Source organism: Rosa chinensis, chromosome 5 (genome assembly GCF_002994745.2).
Source record: "Rosa chinensis cultivar Old Blush chromosome 5, RchiOBHm-V2, whole genome shotgun sequence".
NCBI lineage: Eukaryota > Viridiplantae > Streptophyta > Magnoliopsida > Rosales > Rosaceae > Rosa > Rosa chinensis.
In genome coordinates, this window is record NC_037092.1 from 78,737,659 (window position 1) to 78,757,855 (window position 20,197).

Consider the following 20,197-nt stretch of genomic DNA (forward strand, 5'->3'; position numbering starts at 1 on the left):
AGTTTTATATATTTTTATTTTATTTAACTTTATCTTTTCTCATATACATACTGATATTGGTATCTAATAAGTTCCTATATTTTGATAAATCAATGTTAATCTCTCATTTGTCACGGTTATGTGTATCTGTATAACAAATGAAACAAAAAATAACAAAGGGAACAATTTACTCTATATAATAATACTGTTACAAAAGTGTGTCTAATAGTGGTTGTATGGCAAATTCAAGGGTCATTTGCCACCTCTGAGTTTTGTTATTGAATTCCTAATCTATGAATTATGAACTATGAATTTGTAGACAAATGATGATTTTTCTAGCTTTGCCTTGAGAACAGGTGGGGCTTGTAGAAATTAAGACACTTGGAAAAAGGCATGGAATATCATCATTTGTAAAGCATGGATTTATGGGGGAAAAAACAGCACTTAGCAGACAAATGGGTCTTGGCTGTTACTAAAAATCATGATTAATGTAAGCTGCTTTAGGTAAACAAAAGCAGGAGGATCCACATAAGATAAGAGCTTTGAAATCCTTCAAGGGACAACAAAGCATATAAAGCATCAAATAACTCGAGCTCTAATTTGCTTCATTAGTTCTGGCACAGCTAATCCGATGTCAGATGTAATATTTATACGAAACAGAATGGGAAGCCTTCAAGCTTAAGTTGGTACCAAACAATCACAAAATATTGTTCCCTTGTAACAGCTAGCTTTACTATGCAAATTTGATTCCATTGGAAACTCATTTGACATTTTACCTTCAAGCTATTAAAGTACATGAAAGAAGATAATAGAAAGTACAAAAGAAGGAAATAGAGAGGAAAAATCAATTGAGCTCAAGTACTAATTAAGGATAAATTTTTATTTGATTAGCACATTTGAGCAACCTTGAAGTTGGTATACACTAAAAACGAAAAAAAAAACATACCTCAAGTCACACTAACCATCCCACAACTCATACAATGAGTAAATCAAGACATGCAGAGCCGGCGGAGATTCCGACCGCTCTATGCAGAAGTTGGGCTAGAAATTGGAAGAAATAAATTGGCAGTACTAGACTAACTAGATTATGCTAAACAAAGGTATTAATTAGCCTCATGTTGCTTATTTATGTTGGTGATAATAATGAAGAACTAAAAACACAATTTTCATACTAGTGGACCCAACTCCAACCTTCCATAGACTAACTCTTCAGCTCTTTAACTCTGTTTCTGCACTCCTTAGCCTACTCATAAGAGTGAGAGACTGAGTTTGAGATACTCAATGTGCCACCGTTGATGGGTAACTACAGGTTCAGATTGTCAGATATGATACCACATGCCTGGTTTTACAAGCTCAAAGATATGAGCAAAACCAGAAAACACAACACTACTTCTCCCAAGAAAAAACCACCAACCTCTACATTTCCTCCACAAAGAACCCATCTTTCACAAACCAGATACTCCTACTACATCACAACAGAACAACAACCCAACAGAGATGAAAAGTTCTACAACTCACCTACACACCCCCAAGCCTCGGATGTACATTTTCCAGAACAACCCAGAAGGTCGTCAACCAAAAGAAGCAGAAGGAAAGCTGTTTACAAGCCTTCACCTAAAAAACAAGTAACCTCTTCCTCTGTTTCCTCAGGCCATTGTAGCTGTCATGCCTCAATTCCTGAGTCTCCAGACTACTTTGGCTCATCTTCAAGTGAGAGAAATTCCCCTGAAACTCATGACTTTCATGAATTGATTCCATCTGAGTTTGAAAGCGACCAGTTGTGTGCTTCTGAGTTTGGCTCTTATAACTGCAGAGTTAGTTCTTCGACTTCTGATTCTATCATTGACATGAAAAAAGAAGGCTCACCCAAGAAAGTCCATGATGGGTTTGACATGATCTCAGAATTAGAGCTTCCTCGAATCTTGACAAAGCCAATGAAGTTTGATGATCATGATAAGGCCAGTGAGTCCACCAAGTTAAGAAAAAGTACTCCATCCAAATTGAAGGAAACAAAAGGACACCGGTCTCTTTCTGTCAAGATAGTCAAGGAAGAAAGAAGCAGTGGTAGGACACAGAAGGATCAAAAGACCACAACTCCTTTCGTTCGAAACTCGTCTGCTTCTCCAACCGGCATAAGGCTTCGAGGAAACTCTCCAAGACTTGCAAGCAAGAAACTTCAGCAGCCCTGTGGTGCTAGAAAGAGTGTGTCAACGAATAGAGGCATTTCGGACAGCTTTGCAGTTGTGAAGTCCTCATTTGACCCACAGAGGGACTTCAAGGACTCGATGAGGGAGATGATTGTGGAGAACAACCTCAAGGAATCCAAAGATTTGGAGGACCTTCTTGCTTGTTATCTTTCACTCAACTCAAGGGAATACCATGATCTCATTGTCAAGGCTTTCGAGCAAATCTGGTTCGATATGGCTCACATCAAAATCTCAGATTCTTAGGTTATCAAATTTAAATGCATATATCTGTATAATCTTTTTAAGTTATGATGACTACTTTCTTTTCTCAATTCTAGGTTCATCTTATTCTTGTATCTTTAGAAAGACTGCATGACTTGTTTCTCTGCTCTGTTAGGCATTTAAAAATGCATCTTATGAGCAAATGAAGTATTAATTTTGATCAAGTTTCGATCCGATTTTATGAATTTTCACCGTTAATTTATTGATTGAGCTAACCCTGAAATACAAATTAATTAGTACTAAATTTGAACCCTAGTGTTTGTACATTCTAAAAGCTGAAATTGAGCATCATGAAAATGGCATTAGGTACAAATTGTATAAGCATGTATTTCTGTCTGTGGTGGGCTTTCTTGTTTTGGTTTCTTGTATGTATAATTTTAAAGAATAATTTGTTCCCCCAAGTTTGTTTCTGGAAAGAAGCCAGTCTACTTATTACTAGACCATGAACTAGTAATGTAGAGCCAACAAATAAGAACCTGTACGTAGAGGGGTACAGAAGCCAGCGGAAAGTTTTGTCCGATAACCATGTACTGCACTAATGGTAACCATGTGTTTTCATTGCGTTTACTACAACATAGTTTTGGACATGAGCAAAACCGGAACTAGAAAAATGGAAGATGTAGACTTGATGGCGAAATTTTCTAATAAGAACACAACTAGTTAAGAAGAAAATTTGAACGAAAACTTCTGCTTTTTACAAGAAATATATCACTAAGAATATATAAAAACAGAGGCAAACCATGATATTGTGACATTTATCATACATTGATTTTACATATACTTGAATAAAAATTACAATTTTTTTGAATAAAAATTACCACATTCATTTACAATAATTACTTATAATTAAACCAACATTACAAAATTACAACATTGACAAATTAATTTAAAAACTTATAACAAGGGTTGTAGGTGGCGTAATTACCATTAATAAAACCTGTCAGTGAGCTGTGGCCTATTGGTTAGCTAGTCTAACTAACACCGTGGAGGTCATGAGTTCAAATCTCACTGACATCAAGGATGGGGTGGGGTGGGGAGTTACATTGTCGTCCAAAATATAAAAAAAATAAAATAAATAAAAAACCATTAATAAAACCTAATTAAACCCCAAGACTACATAAAATAGGACTCACATTACCACAAATTTGTTGTCACATTTGTAAATGTGTGTATGACATACAAATATGTACTATAGAACTTTCCAAAAAGAAAGGTTTCGTGTAGTCTTAGGCTCATGAAACTTAATGACGTGAATTGGAAAACCCTATTATATTGTCCTATGAGCTTGTACTTGGGTGCGTCTTTCTAATTACTTTGTTTACCCTACAAGTTTCTGATTTATTAAAATACTAAAATATTTTAATAGAAAAATACAATAGAAGACAATATTTGATTGAAAATAACAATTAATTTTTTTTATTACTACCCCTACAGAATACGAACTTAAACTTCATTCTTAATATCTTCATTCAATTCGTCGTTAAACCCGGTGAACTGATTGACTAAAACTTCATGAGATTGACTGAGAGAGACAAGGAGGAAGCCAAAAACAATCGAGAGAGACGTGGAGAAAGCAAAATAGAATAAAAGAATTCGAGTTAAACTCTACATTGGAAAATGGCATTTTGGGTAGTGTAAATGGGTGAACAAAATAATCATGAAATTAAAAAAATATGTGTAGGACGAGAAGAGAATGTGAGGATACTTTCTTGAAGCAAAACCCTAAGCGGCCTTCACCTTGCCACACCAAACCCTAAGCCAACGCCGATCATTGATGTCGTCGTTTCTCCACCATTTTTCAATCCCTACATCATCTCCTTCACAATTCATCATGTCGAGCATTGATTCTATCACCAAAAGCTTTGCTACCTCACTGGCTATTGCTACCAATGAGGTTGTGGACATCTCCTCCATGGCGGATGGGGAAGCACAGCGGAATGCTCAATCATATCTTCTGGCAAGGCCTCTAACTCTGAAACCAATGAATGTTGCTGACCTGTGTAGGCATTTTCGTCGCATTTGGATGCTGAATAAAGGCTTCAGCGTCCAGCTAAAAGCTTCGAATCGTTTTCTTTTCTCCTTTGATCTTAGGGGAGATAGAAACAAGGTATTAATGAGTGGACCGTGGAGTTTCAATCGGCCTTTGATGGTTATTCAGCCTTATGATAGAGTGGCACCTCTACAATCTGTAGAGATGGAGGATCTTTTCTTTTGGGTTCGGATCACCAATATGCCACCAACATATGAGGACAGGAAAACTATTGCCAACGTTGCCTCTGTTGAGGGTAAATTTCTTCATCTGGATCAAAAGCTATTTGATGCAACTCGTGATATTAGGGTTAGGGTTTCTCATGCAATTTTGAAACCTTTTTTCATGCAAAAAAAAAAAAAAAACCCTAAAGTTTGCCACAGGGATTGAGCAAGAGGTTCACTTCTTTTTTGAGAACCTAGTGGGACAATGCAATACTTGTCATTGTGTGTATCATAAGGGTGATGCATGTAAGGATAAAGATACCACGCCAACAAGCATGGCTCCTCCTTCGCCGGCGGCAAGAAAATTGGATCTCGCTGGTCCTTTTTTAGGGTTTCAAGAAATCAATTCAAGGATGGACTATTTCACTTCCAAGGTCTTAATTACTACCCCCATTTTTCCGCTTGTGGGAAGGTCTCTCTTTGGAGGGGCTGAGACAAGTAAGGTACGCAAGCCCATTGTTATTCGTAATGCAGAGAAAAAACAAGCTAATGAGGATAATGCTTTGGCTCTGGTACCCGTGGACACTGACCAGTCTGCAAAGAGGGATCGTCGCTTTCCATCTCCAAAGAAGTTGCAATTTTTGATGTCTGATTTAGTGGAGGGTAAAACTAGCCCTATTGCTCCCTCAAAGAAGGTGAAGATGCCTGAATTCCCTACAAAGTTTAATGTAAAATCTCTTGGATTAGTGGAAACACCATGTGGTTTGCTAGTGCCTGTGGAGGTTATGATGCCTAAAGTCCTAAACCGGTAAAAGTAGAGCTTCCTGGAGGCAAAAAGAAGAGAGGTAGGCCATTGGGAGCCAAGAACAAAAATCCTCCTAAAACAAAAAAGGTTCCTGCTGAAGATGTCCTGAGTGTTTTGTATTCGGGTAAGCCTCCAAGCCCTAGTCTAAAGGGCAAGGAGAAGATATAGGTTTTTTCTTTATGTTTAGCCTATAAACTATGAAAATGTCTTGCATAGTTATAGGCTTGCTTTAATAAGTGAGCGATAAGTTCTAATATAGTAGGTATATCATATGTACCACTGTTTTTTCTTTATGTTTAGCCTATAAACTATGAAAATGTCTTGCATAGTTATAGGCTTGCTTTAATAAGTGAGCGATAAGTTCTAATATAGTAGGTATATCATATGTACCACTGTGGCTCCTCCACGAAGTCTTGTCTGACCATTGGTATGTGTCAGCGGATGGGTATATAATGGCCTTCTTGGCATGAGTTTTTATCAATGAAATTTCATCAGTTAAAAAAAAAAAAAATGTGAGGTAAACAAAGTAATTAGTAAGCTGAGAATAGCCACACCCCTTGTATTTTTGTTAGTCCTGAAATTAAGCTTAAGCCGTATAATGAACCAATGATATATACTAAAACTAGTAACTTTCTTCTAAAATGTAATCAAAATTAACATCTTTCTTCTGTACTACAATCTCTACACGGATATATGTAGATAGAATTGAAATAGAGGACTCAATTCTGGACTTTCTCCAAACAAGAATCTGATATTTTGTTAGACAACTATTGTGCTTCAAAAGCTTAAGCTTTTAAGATCAAACTAATATAATAGATCAATGTAACATTTTTCTACTCTCTGAGTATATAAGGTGCATCCCATAAGTGTAAAAAACTCGGAATTGGGTTCATATATTCAAACAACTACTTATCTAACCATTATATTATTGAAATACAACTATCTCAGAAGTTTAAACTATTCAAAACTAGGCCAACGATGTGTATCAATACCAAAGACTGTCACGTGCAGTCTCATTTAGACTATCAACTATCAGAAATGGCGGATTCGAACCTAAACCCTTTTACAATTTTGCCAATAATGCATAACAAAAACAAAGTAACATACTGTAAACTTGGAGTAGATATTCGTCATAGTTTGATCACATTAATAGTTTGACAATGCAACATGGCTCCATGAGATACTCAGTATGTTCCTTTACCACATCCCTATGGTTACGCCTCATTGAGTTGCAACTTTGTGCTAGCACTCTGGGATTTACGTAGCTTTATACGTAGCTTTATATGGGAAATGGTAAAAGGACTCATTTTCGAGGTTTGGAGATGATCATATAGTGTTAGGGTACTACCATCTAACTTTTCCTAGCTAGTTTAATTTGGGCCACTCCACTGTTTGTAGAGGGCTGAAGAGGACCACGTACTGCACCCAAATATAACAGTGAGTCTTGTAGTTCATAGAATCATAGCAGATTGAGAGGTTGATTTTTGAGGTGTAACAAAAATTTGGTTATACTGGACCACCCATTTTTCACTAAAGATTGACAATGATTATACATCTTAATATACCAAGTCCCAGTTTGGCATAAACTCAAGTGTAGAAAGCTGTTTGACTTATAAGTTTATAAGTTAAGTAGCAAAAGGTATTTGGTGGAATTTTATAATGAAGTTTAATTAAAAAATTACACTATTAAATTGCTGCTTATAAAAGGTGGTAAAATATAATTTTTATAAGCTTAAAGCTACAACTGCTTATTGTCTAAGCTAAGCTATTTCAAGATCTAAATAGGTTAGCAAAACTATCTTTCCCTCGTCAGACTTTCTATTCACATTCACCATTTGCAGCGAGCCACACTAACATGAAATGGTTTTCACCAAAACTATCTTTTATGATGTGGGATTTTACGGTTCTATAGTAGGTATAGATGAGTAGATTACTGAAATAAACAAACCTTAAATGAAAAGAAATCCAAATTGGCCACCAGATTCTATAACATGAGGGAGTTTGGAATCATAAGGACTACATCAGTCTGCAAAGGAACATGATCAATTCTTGTGTGAGATTGCACTGGTGGGATTCTTGCCACTCTAATAATGCAATGGATGCTAATGGACGTAACCTCTGTGGTCTACCAGAATATCGGTTTGTTTAATGGTTGTTGTGGTGCTTGATGTCTTATTGATTTCTAACTTACTGATTCCTCCCGACAATGCAAAGAATATTTGATTTTTCCTCTTTGGTTTGCTGCAAGCTGTTCTTTGCTGGGTTACTTCTGCATTTGGGTGACCTTATTAATTATTTGAGTGCTGCTGCTGCATTTTTCATCTTTTACTGCTGCTGCTTTTCTCTCTTCTTTTGCTGCTGCAGCATTTTTCACCTTATGCTGCTATGTTGCTAAAGATTTGAGACTTGAGAGGGTGTTCTACATACAGTGACTTTACATGTTTTTGAGCTGATCTTTTGCTAGTTTCCCCTTTTCTCGGATAAAGCTATGGTATGTTAACATTTCTCATACATCAACTATTTTTACCCCTCTAAGGACTCATGTTATTATTTTGAAGACTAACATTACTATTTTCAGGACTCATATGGTAAACTAAGAAAATTTACCACTTTAAGGACTCATGTTACCACTTTGAGGACTAATATTACTATTTTAAGGACTCATGTAGTAACTAAGAAAATTTACCACTTTAAGGACTCGTGTTAATACTTTGAAAACTAATATTACTATTTTGATGACTCATTTTACCACTTTTAAGGCAATTATATGCATGTCATACGTTAACACATTGTAGAATTTCCCTCTTTTTTTTCTTCTTTTTTTTAATGTGTTTTTGCTGCGTTCTGTCTTTTTGTATAGATTTTGACTGAATTTGTGTAATTAATCTCATATTAAAAAAAAAAAAAAAAAAAAAAGGAATCATCTTTGAAAGTAAGACTAATATGTCATATGCTTCCAAATTCCATTCTGATTAGGATGAACAACGTACTTGGCATATGAGGCCAAGGACGAAAATTAAGTTCAGCATACATAGTTTTCTTATGAAGCATGACAAGCCCAAAACCACTTCCATTGATCATGATTTTTCTAACAACTCTTCGACACAAGAATGATGGTTATGGCTTAATTTGTATCCTCCTTTAAGTCATTGATTTAATGAAACTTCCTTAAATCAATGGACTTAAAAGAAAATCCTTCAACATAAGTGTTACATGCACTCATATCAGTAATGAAGGAAAATCCTTCAAGTCCATTGATGCAACAAAACAAGTGGAATTAGGAGAGCTTATGAGGTTAGGTGTTCGATCCACCTTCACTGCATTTACCTTCTCTCTTTTAACGAAGTGGTGTTAGCTCAGTGGTTAGAGCACCCACTACCTATGTACGAAGTCATGGGTTCGAGTCACCATGAAGGCAGGAGTGAAACCATTTGATCATCTTTAAAAACAAATAAGAAAAAGAAAAAGAAAAAAAGTGGAATTAGGAGAGAGTCCACGAAATTCGAAATTGATCTACCGCTACATGAGAATAGCTTATCTTGAGGTAATGATGCAATATGATCTCAAGCATTCTGCATCAGTAAAAATGATTGCGCTCCCATGTTTCCTCTCATAATAACGACTCATTGGAATGGCATGTGGCCTTATTTTCCACCCACCGACTCATCATTGGAGGATCTGGAAGTGGTAATTTTGTGACAGTCATGCATTGGATCATTTCTCCAATAAAAGTTAAGGACACGGTCGATCAAATCCAATTCAATTCATCTAACCCCACTAGGAAATGTGCATCGCACGAATCTCGGTCATCGACTCTTTTCGATGTTTAATATCAACCAGACTAGAGCCTATAGATTTCCCTAATTAGCAAAACATTCATCAAGGATTTTTCCCAGAAGCAGCTACCTTTCCTTTGAAAGGCCAATGATAATTTAACTAGTCTGGAATTTCGCATTCGATAAATGCGCACACGAGTGAGAAGACAAACATATATCTTCTAATGTACAGACATGGACATATCATACAGTCTCACATCAAACACCTAACCAGTTATATGAATTCCGATATATATGCAAACTTGCTAACTTGTCATGTCATTTGATTGATTGATTGATTTTGAATCGATGATCTTTATGATGCAATGTGAAGATCATTTTGTTTTTTTTTTTAAAATGGCAGAGGTACTACGCTAGCTGGGTGCCTCTCATTAAAAGATCATTTTGCCTTTTAAGAATGCAAAGTGTAACGAGTCCCTCAAGTAAAGGTAGACATGTTAATGAATTGAATTTTGATCTGAATTCAGTTCGGATCCGTTTTTAATAGACGGGTTGGATTTGATCATTTGACAAGTCTAAGTAAATGCCTAAAGGGAAAAATTTACCAACGGTGTCTGGACACTTTGGTGACTTTCACAATGATAGCTAAACTCTGAATGTTATCAATGTGATATCTGGACTTATAATTGGTTGTCAACGTAGTACCTACGTCAACTTTCCGTCACGGCACTGTCAAGTTGACCACGTGTGACGCACGTGAGGCCCAAAAAGAGAAGTAAATGACTGATATGCCCTCAAATTACTTTTTTATGAAAAAATAATTAATTTAAATGAATAAAATAATTAATTCTTAAAATAAATTTTATAATTAACAGAAAGAAATAAAGAAATAATTAAAAAAGAAATTTTTCTCTCTCATTCATCATCAGCTACACACAATTGTTCTTCTCGGGGCTTCGTTTATGTTCACTAGCCTCCGATAATTAGAAGCCGCTCTGCGAATTGCGAACAGTACCGATGAACCTCTATTTGCTCAGAGATCTTCACACTCACTCAACCCCTAAATTCTACCTGCGTCTGATTAACCGCCGTCTGTACTGCCAGGGCCTTAGGGTTCTTTATTAGTCTACTTTGGTAGCCAACTAGCGATGAATCCAAATCCATACCAACCTACAGCACCTCCACCTCCCGGGCCTCGAATGCTGCCACCTAACCTTCCAATGATGCCACCAATGCTATGGTGCCGCCCAACCCTCCGGTGACTAGCACTTTCTGGGAGATCAAAATTGTGCATGATCAATTCAAGAACTTGCAGGACGCTCTTGGTGGGGTGAGGGGAAGGAGGGAGGAAGCAGAGGATGGAAGCGTACCAGCGGCGGAGGGAGGAGAGGCCTCAAAATCGTCGTCCAGCTTTAGAAGATGAACATGAATGGAGGATGAGGAATGGTCGTGCCAGCTTCTGTACTCTAGCAAATGCGCCGCTCAGAAAGAACTTAACTTTCCAGGTCTCTCTCTCTCTTCTTGTTTGGGTTCAAATTTGGTTTTTTATGAAATGAAAGAGCCTCAAGATTTCTGGGTTTGCTTGTTTTTGTGCTTTTCTTTCATTTTGGTACATAAAGATCGATTCTTTGGTTGCTTTTTTTGTCAAGCTGTTACTTTTCTGGGTCCATATCAGTTGCTAAATTATAGTGATACAAAGATTATGTATTGGTTTAATCACCCAATGTTAAGATTCTTGTTTGGGTTCAAATTTGGTTTTTTATGAAATGAAAGAGCGTTAAGATTTCTGGGTTTGCTTGTTTTTGTGCTTTTCTTTCATTTTGGTACATAAAGATCGATTCTTTGGTTGCTTTTTTTGTCAAGCTGTTACTTTTCTGGGTCCATTTCAGTTGCTAAATTATAGTGATTCAAAGATTATGTATTGGTTTAATCACCCAATGTTAAGATTCGAGTTATGTAATTCTGTTTGTTCTTTTATGCAGAAAAGGAATATGAAACAGAATGTTCGGCTTGTTTCAGTCCCAATTTTGCCATGTATAATGCTCCTTCTCATCCAAATTTTGGTCAACCATGAACTGGACAAGCCTAAGAATAGGTGTGGTTGTGTTTGTGTTGATACTGACGGAGACGACGAATGTGAGAAAGTTTGTGGATTGGAATACTCAACTGTGGATCAAGGGTTCACTTCTCTCCCAAAATGGGTCTGTCCAGCTTAAGAAGATGAACATGAATGAGTTCAAGAACATGAACAATTGCTGGGAATTCTTTTGCTTTTTTTTTTTTGCTGGGTTTAAGAAGATGAACATGAAATTCCTAGGTTCAGATACTTATTGGATTGGGATTTTTTTTTTTTTTGAATGTATTTGATTGCGATCTTGATTAATAGAAGAAAGAAAAAAAATATTCAACTTTTATTTTTAATATAATAATTTATTCAGTTTTTATTTTTAATTTTGAATTTATTCTCTTTAATGTTTAATGGAGTGAAAAAGTCTTTTTTGCCCTCATTTTCAGCCTCACGTGCGTCACATGTGATCAAAATTGACGGAGGCATGGCGGAAAGTTGACGTAGGTACTACGTTGACAACCAATTATAAGTCCAGGTATCACATTGATAACATTCAGAGTTCAGGTATCATTGTGAAAGTCATCAAAGTGTCCAGACACCGTTGGTGAATTTTTCCCATGCCTAAATGGTGTTTTACAAATTACACCTTCCCACATCCGAATATAAGTTGTTTTCACATTGCACCTTATTGTTTAAAACATATTCATTTCATCCTCAAAGAAACAAAAGTAGCTTGTAACAAAAAAAAGAAAGAAACAAAAGAAGCTTTGCTAAAGCACTCAAATATAAAAAAAGTCGAATAGTTTTAGGACGCGCCTCGCATGTGGACAGAAAAGAGAACATAGGTTGTTCGTGCGATCTCTCCTGGCCTAACGCTGCCGGCACTCCCGCCGCTGCTTTTTGGTCCGGGAGAGAATGATGGTCCGAGTTCGCAGCATGGTTCTATGGCAGAGGTGTAGTACAGGGTTGGAGCATGGTGGCTCGATCTCGGAATGGGCATATCGATTTCGATATGTTCTTCCTGGATCTTGGGCAAGAGTAGATGAGGAGCAGCACCGGTGTGGCTTGCTGGCGGCAAGTGATGGCGTCACTGTTGTTACCAATCTGTGCAGTAGCTGCGATCTCATGGCAATGTTGAAGCCGGAAAGGTCTGGCACGTTATGGGATCAGGTCTCGGATGGTAGCAGGGTTTTGGTGGTCTGCTACGTGGTGCAGCGGTGCGGAGGCGTAGGAATGCAGCGCAGTAGCGTAGTGCTGCAAGGAGGTGGTGTGGTGACGACGGTGCGTTAGCAGCATGTGTGGTGGGCTGCAGCGTTGTGTCCTTGAGGAAAGTGGTGATTGGGCTAGGCCTTTGCTTTAGGGCCTTGCTAGTGGCCTTTTATTTCTAGTTGTTTGATTTCTAGTTGTTATTTTGTTGATAATAAGTCTCCGCCTTGTTTTAAAAAGAAGTAGGACGTGGTGGGTTTTGTGCCAGTCTATGCACCTTGTGTGCCTTATCTTCTCTAGGTAGGTGGCGAGTTCCTTGCATTGGCAAATAGTCGCATCCTCTTAGTTGCAGTAACGTGTCTGCTTTAGGTAGGCGGCAAGTTCCTTATTTGGTCAAATGGTCGCAGCCTCCTAGTGGCAGGGTGAAACTAAGTGTCGTCATATTTATCTTCCGACGGCAACATAGTAGGAAAGCTGTGCAATTAGAAATTATGCTACATTGTAATCCGGTTACATATTGAGTTATCTTTCCATTATGTCACATCTATGTCAAAACAAATAGATTAGTCATTAGAGCACTCTTTACTAGTTGGTGCTTGTTAGGATACATGTACTTTGTATTCCTGATATCATTTCGGGACATACTTTAGATGCTTATTGTAATCAGGGGTTCAGGATCTATGTCCCCCTCCCCTTGTATTTGACAGTTTCATTAATCAAGAATTGAGGACAGTCGCACCAGCCCTTTATTCAAAAAACAAAAAAAAAAAACACTTTATTCAAAAAAAAAAAAAAACACTCAGATTTTTTTTTGAGGGGAATTAATTAAATTCATAGATGTTTAAACACCAATACAATGAAAATGAATAGCTTCCACCACACCCTGAGGAGCTTCCACTAAAAATAACGACTGATTATCTATATTTCTAGCTAATTGTGCAAGTAAATGGGCCACCTGATTGGCAGATCGTCTAACATGAGCTAAAGCATTCAAATTAGGGTAAAATGTTTCGTTTCAATGAGTTCGGATTTTTTTTTTTTTAGGAAACATAATCAGATTCCATTAATAATATCAATGACCTCACTCGGTCAAGTTAGAGGAATTTGAAAATTCCTCAAATTACATCTAGATGCACAAATAGCATGCAGAGGGCAGAACTACTAAAAAACAAAAATAAAACAAGCTAACAAAGAAAATACAGAAAGTAAAAAAACTCCTACTCTTATCTAATCCTAAATTAGAGCAACCGGTTTGACGAGTGTTGACGCCTAAGACCTTCATCAGTGTACATTGCCACTCTTCAAAGCAACAAAAAACCGAAGGGTTTGCCACTCTCCAACAACCCAAATCAAAGCCATGCCCAAAAGAAAGAAGGAAAAAAGAAAGGGCTAGCCCAGCTAGGCTGCAACCCGGCTCGACTAAGGCCTATTGGCCTAAACCCTAAACGGAGACACTAGGGGTAGCGCTCCCTCACTTTTCTGGCGGGCAGCCTCGGCTCTCCACCATCGTTGTGATCTAAGAAGAGACTCCCTACCAGGCCCGAACTTGAAAAGTGCTCCGCTGTCTCCTCTATGACCTGACTTCAGACCGAAGACGCCTCAGAGTTGCCGCCAACCGCCTTCGAGAAGCGCAGATCCCTCCCCAAATCCTGTTTAAGCCGCCTCCTGAAGCCACCACCGATCTACAAGACCAACCTTTAACACCCAGACAAGGTTGCTCTGAATCAAAACTCCATTGTGATCAAACACCGCCTCCGTCACCGACTGCAGCTCTCACCGTGCTTGCACCGTCACCGTGCCCTTCACCTCACTGCCCTCTCGCTGGAACCTCGCTGGTGCTTGGTTTGGGGAACGTGAGTTCGTCGCCGCCAACGAACAAAACCCTAAGGTTTCCTCCAAGGTCACTCTGAAAAGCTCGGAGGCCGTCTGAGAAGATTTCTCTCCGTTTTATTTCGTTTAAATGAGTTCGGATTATTTCAACAATAATCTGCAATATGAAAACCCTAGACTTGATGGATGCAAAATGCAATTAGTCCCTCATTTTATGGCAAGCACTAAAAGAGATCAGGGGCAATCAAGAACTAAACCACCACGGCCAGTTATTTATTCTGATAAAAACATTAACTAGGCATAATTACAATCGTTTGCTCTTTTGGCCTAAGCATAATTACAATCCATTGAAACTATATTTCTTTACAAAATGTAAATGACCGGATTCTGGCAGTGGTCGACATGGTTCTCCACATTTGGGTCCATTTGTAAAAGCAGCACGCTCACCTACTTTACTATTCTTCAGGAATGTAAATTATCCGATGTCATTGACCTTCTCATTTCTTGTGGAACGTGACTTAGATGCAGCACCTGATGATGGCTTCGACAGCTTCGTTGAAACCTCACAAGGTGCTTGAAATCCGATGTTTTCCACAGCTCCAACTGTCTTAAACAAACGCCTCCTGTTCACTTCTTCCACCAAAGACCGGTGAAGTAATTGACTTCGTACGTCTACTAGTGACCTATTCCTCATCAAAGTACGGCTATCCATGGTCCTTTTATCCATTGAACCCGATGCTAGTAAACCTTTGCATTTAGCCAAAGACTTCCCAGCATAGCGGTTTTCTTCAGGACAAAACCTGGTGGACTTGTTACATTTTGATATGGGGTGTTTGTCTCCTCCTGCAGGGCTCAAATTGTACTCGTGCTCATTGCCAGAGATGAAATGTACATTGGAATACATTCCTGACTGTGAAGAACTTTGAGAGCTGATCTCATCAAATAAATCATCTGCAACAGAACAACATTGCAATTGAAACTTATGATTCAAAATGATAAGATAGGCTAGCTTTAATCATGTTATAATTCTAGCAGGAAAATGTAGCCCAGTCCTATAGAAATGAATGATAGGATTGCATCACGACATGACAGTGGTTGCCCTTCTCTCTTCCACCCATAATAATGGTGTACTGCAATTGGTCTTACCACGGGCCACTTTCGAAGCCCAAAGGTGACTTAGACAGGGGTTGAACATACGCTTCATTTACCCCCAAAATCAGCCTGGGCTGGAAGGCAATCCATTCGTGCTGGCCTATGTAGGTTACTATGGGTTGAATGACTGTCGAAATTTCCATGAAGCAATCAAGAAATGATGATGTGATTTAAGGTTGAAGTTAAGTCAGTAAAATGTCTTGACATGGTGCTAGAGACTTCAGATGAAACCCTATCTTCATCAGGGATAGTTATAGGCAATGGAACATGGTTACAACTAAAGCAATTGATCTCCAATGGATTTCAAAGAGATAACATAAACAAAAATCTTCTAACTACCGCAAGACTAGAATGTGATAATGATGGCAGCATTGGTCTTGGAAAGATCTTAACCAAAATTAATAGAGGGAAGTTACAGTCAAATTAACTTAAGATTCCATTAGGCATACCTTGGAGGTGATCACAACCATTTGTCGTTCCATTAATCCTGTGAGAACTCATCAAGCCTGAGAATGATGACTGAGACGAAGAGCAGGAGGAGAAAGAATGAAAGGGATAATGAGGACCATCATCATCATCTTGATAATTAAATGTATGGTATGCTTCAGTCTTCCAATCTGGTACTAGAGCAGATATCTCCCCTTCAATCATCTTCGCAATTTCAAATGGCTCCCAATCAATGATCTCCAGTTCCTTCACCATTTCGGTTGCAACATCAATTGGAGTGTCATTTAATATGTCAAAAGGAAAATATATGTTCCTGTGGGAACCTGCATGAAAAAACAATAAGAGAAACTTTCTCATTTGAATCTCTTGATATTTTGCTTGAACTATGACAATATCAAAAGAAAGTTAGAAGAGTACCATCCTTATCAGCACTCTGAACTCTAAGAAAGATGGTATCATCTTCAGGATTCAACTTTCCCGTGATTGTCATGTGAGTCCTGGTTGGATCATCACGCAATTGCAGTTTTTCTATTTCTTTGGCATTTAAAAATGGCTTTGGATGTCTGAGCTTTCCCAATAGCAATGGTTCACCTTTATCGCACTCGAGAAATGGATCAAGCAATAATTCTTTTGCCGATAATCTCTCGGAAGCATTTACTAAGCATTTTGCAACAAATCCTTGTGCTTTAAAGTCTTGAATCCGGTAGAATGCTCCTGGAAGCTTCCCCTGAACAAATACAGTGGCAGGGGGTAAGGTTCTTCTTCATTGATATCTATTAATCATGATATCAAAACTTCACCTTACCGATGTCACTTTCTTGTAGATTTGTGCAGGGTTGACACATTCACCATATGGGTATTCAGACGTAAGCATCTCTAAAACACACATGCCAAATGAATAGACATCAACTAGTTCAGTGTAATCTTCCTCATATAGCTCTGGTGCCATGAACTCTGGAGTGCCTAAAAGCATGAAGAGAATCTACTTATAAATAGAGGAAATAAGTACCAGCATTTATGTGTTAATGATCGATAAAGGAGTACCTATTACACTATGAGCACATTGGGAACCACGGAGAATTGCTGCAAGCCCTAAATCACCAATTTTAACTTGCCCAAGATGTCCATTGACAAAGATGTTGTCACACTTGAGATCTCTATGAATTACTGGAGGATCATTTCCATGCAAATAAACAAGACCCTGAAGGATCTGCCGTGCCCAGTTCTTAATGGCTCGGATGTCTATCCAGGGGTATTTCTTTCTATACCTGCAAGATGGAAGATACAGTAAGTTATCTATACTTTTGCAAACAACGAATTGAATTTGGAATCACTTTTCAACTTATTATAACTTATCATTTCAAAAAGAAAAAAAATTAGAAAACATTCAGAAAAAAAAAAATTAAAAATAAAACAACAACAACAACACTGTGTATTCAGATATCAGTCACAGTTCTTAATCATGTATGAACAGGACTCTGCTGATTATTTAGTCCTGATGACCCTAAATTTTAATGAAGATGACTTTTGAAAGGGCAGAGACTACAGTTGGGGTCTATTGCCACATGTTCTCCTTTTGGCTATGCTTGGCCTAGCCCCAAGGATGTGCAAGTTAACATTCTAAAGGAGTTGGCAATATTAGAGTGGGAAAGAAAATTACTCTCTTAGTGTCCCTGAAGTGAACATTTCGGTAATGAAGTTAAAAGTTTTGTGATCAACATCGATCCATGAGGTGTAGAACCGAATAATGGAGTCATGACTGAGGGTGCTGAGGAGGTGGACCTCTGAATAGAGCCGTTGCAAATCCTCTGGTGAGCGAAGGACTTCACTGAACTTCACCTGATTCCATGCCACCTCCATCCCAAGAAGCTCATCAATTGCCTTGTACACTGTTTTCATTGCTCCTTTACCAAGAACTTCTTCAAACTATTAATGACAAAAAAAAAATTACTTGTATATGAAGCAGAACAAATCAATTGACCCATCAATTAACTAAGATAGTAACAAGTCTCTTGATCATTACATCCTACGACAATGGCTTTGTAAAAACAGATGAATGCCTAAATTGTACTCACTAATTTTACAAATATATAGTTAATTAGTCTTGATCGCTTACATAATGTTCTAAAACGAATCTGGCAATTTAAATTTTTTTCAAGTCCGCACAAGAAATTATTGCAAACATGTCCGCCGACTCCACTCATGAATAAGCAACTGACAGTTGCAATAAATATCAGGAAAATGCTTAGCTAAGTTAAGATTACTAATCTATGGCAGAATAGCTTAATATAACTACCCTCCTTTATAGCTTTACAATCATTCAATCCAATTGAAAATATAGATAAATATAGTAGCAAGGTTCTCAGATAAGCCAAGCCAGCCTTTTTCTTTTACTAAACAACGATAATCTGTTCCTCAGTTTGGTCAACTTTCCAAAAGCACCATTAATCAAATTCCAGAGAGCTCAGAGCAAATGGAATCATATATACTAAAAAGAGAAAAATCTGGCATCTTGTATTAAATTAACATTCTTTGTAATGGCCAATTGTTAAGGCATAAAGGTGCAGGACCTCCCAGCCGACAAGTAATCCTACACAAATATACTACTTTAATGGTGGAATAGGCAGTGACTCACCCATTACAAACAATCTCTTGGATCCTCTAACATCTATATCTAAACTCATCAACTTTTGTTGCCCAAACATATTTTGTTTGTATGTATACAAAAATATACTGTCCGTATACGTACATACACATACATACATGTACACATAAAAATCCCAACTGCGACAAAGTCAAGGACCTGCTTCCAAAGCGGTGACGATGATCATTTCCATGGTGGGTTTGAGCTAGTATTCAAAACCCATTTCTTTAAACAGTTCAACGACAATAAAGCATGAAACTTTAACACAACAAAGAACTAAATCACCATGAATTCATGAAAACCATAACTTCTGGCAACTGGGTTAGCTTTCTCTAACTCCAATCATCTTCTAAAGCAAAAAAAGCAAGCTAATTGCAGAGAATGAATCCATGAATGAAATGAAACAAGTATAAGCAACATGCATACCCGACCATAGCGACCAGTAGGATCCATCTCCACATAGCCAGAGTTTTGTGCACTCAACATGTTTCGACGAAATTGCCTCAAAACAAATATGACAAGGAAAACGAAGAGAGAATATATAGCGGTAAAGTAGTGTGTAGCAAAATGAAAAGGGTATTGAGGAAAATCAAATCCGAGGCTTTCCCTCGTGGTTTTCGTAGGAGAAGAGACCAAATAAGAGCCAGAAGAGGCTAGAGTGGTCAATCCGGAGCATAATCCAACCCATTATTCCCACTACAACAGCGCGTGGTGCCCACTCGAGATCCTCAGCAACCATTTTGGGTTTTAAAACTAGTGGAATCCAAGTGAGGGTGGTTTGGGGAATTCAAAAGGTTGTGGTTGACGGGGTACGGAACTTGAAGAATCTGTGGCTGGACATTGTTGATGCTGATGAAAACTGAAGAAGAGGAATCCAAGTAATTGAAAATTGAGGTTGCGGAAGACTTGTAGTTGTTGTTGTTTGGCTTTGGAGTTGAGGACAAAGTGAGGACCCGAGTTAAACTTAAATAGAGAGGGGGGGACGAAGGTGATGGGAGGGCGGTCCCTACGTGACGGAGGAGGAGCTGCCACCCGTGGTGTATTGCGTAGGTAAAGTTTCTGACTTTGGTTTGCTGGGTTTTTGGGGATTTGGGTTTTACTATTGTACACGTACCATAAATACAGGTTTTGAGCTTGCTTGGGAATCCATATGTCCCGGGAGTTCATTTGGACAAAGAACTCAGAGGAGTTTTTGCGTGACGGGGTTTTGTTAGAAGCACAAGAACATTGTTATTGGTCGACTACTTGCGGTTTTTTTAAGAAAGCACATCAAAACTGTTTTTTAAGAAAAAAAAACAATGTAAGTTTGGTATATTAAATGTAAATTAACTTCATATAGTAGTTGACTAACTTCATAATTCATACAGTCATAGATTAGCTCGGAATTAAGTTAAACTGGTCTACTAATACATGAAACAAGTCTATATATCTAGTTGATGTATTGATACATACATGCATTGTGAACACCATCCTTGGAGAGACACCAAATTACTAAGAGTGTATTTCACTTTTACATCCACGCTAATAGAAAAATCTATTTGGTTTGTGAATATCCAATGAAAGAACAAACTCAAGAAAGCTTCGAGGCATTTTGTTTTTTCATGCAGCAGGTTTCGTACATCATAGTTA

General features: G+C 38.0%; 3 protein-coding genes across 3 annotated transcripts; 2 read left to right on the plus strand and 1 right to left on the minus strand.

Annotated features, from left to right (window-relative positions):
• Positions 1-967: 967 nt before the first annotated feature.
• Positions 968-2,605, plus strand: LOC112167720 (transcription repressor OFP4). Its single transcript, XM_024304769.2, has one exon. The coding sequence runs from the start codon at positions 1,275-1,277 to the stop codon at positions 2,427-2,429; it is 1,155 nt and encodes a 384-aa protein (XP_024160537.1). The 5' UTR covers positions 968-1,274; the 3' UTR covers positions 2,430-2,605.
• A 7,785-nt stretch (positions 2,606-10,390) lies between these two features.
• LOC121049038 (ABC transporter A family member 3-like) lies at positions 10,391-11,518 on the plus strand. The gene is made up of 2 exons (XM_040505453.1): positions 10,391-10,726; positions 11,204-11,518. The coding sequence occupies exons 1-2, from the start codon at positions 10,580-10,582 to the stop codon at positions 11,435-11,437; spliced, it is 381 nt and encodes a 126-aa protein (XP_040361387.1). The 5' UTR covers positions 10,391-10,579; the 3' UTR covers positions 11,438-11,518.
• A 3,046-nt stretch (positions 11,519-14,564) lies between these two features.
• LOC112165379 (probable serine/threonine-protein kinase WNK4) lies at positions 14,565-19,716 on the minus strand. Its single transcript, XM_024301872.2, has 7 exons — positions 18,995-19,716; positions 17,585-17,850; positions 16,969-17,192; positions 16,730-16,887; positions 16,342-16,651; positions 15,927-16,247; positions 14,565-15,276 (listed from the first exon to the last, which is right to left on the minus strand). Exons 1-7 carry the CDS (start codon positions 19,052-19,054, stop codon positions 14,801-14,803), a joined length of 1,815 nt encoding a protein of 604 aa, XP_024157640.1. The 5' UTR covers positions 19,055-19,716; the 3' UTR covers positions 14,565-14,800.
• Positions 19,717-20,197: the final 481 nt, after the last annotated feature.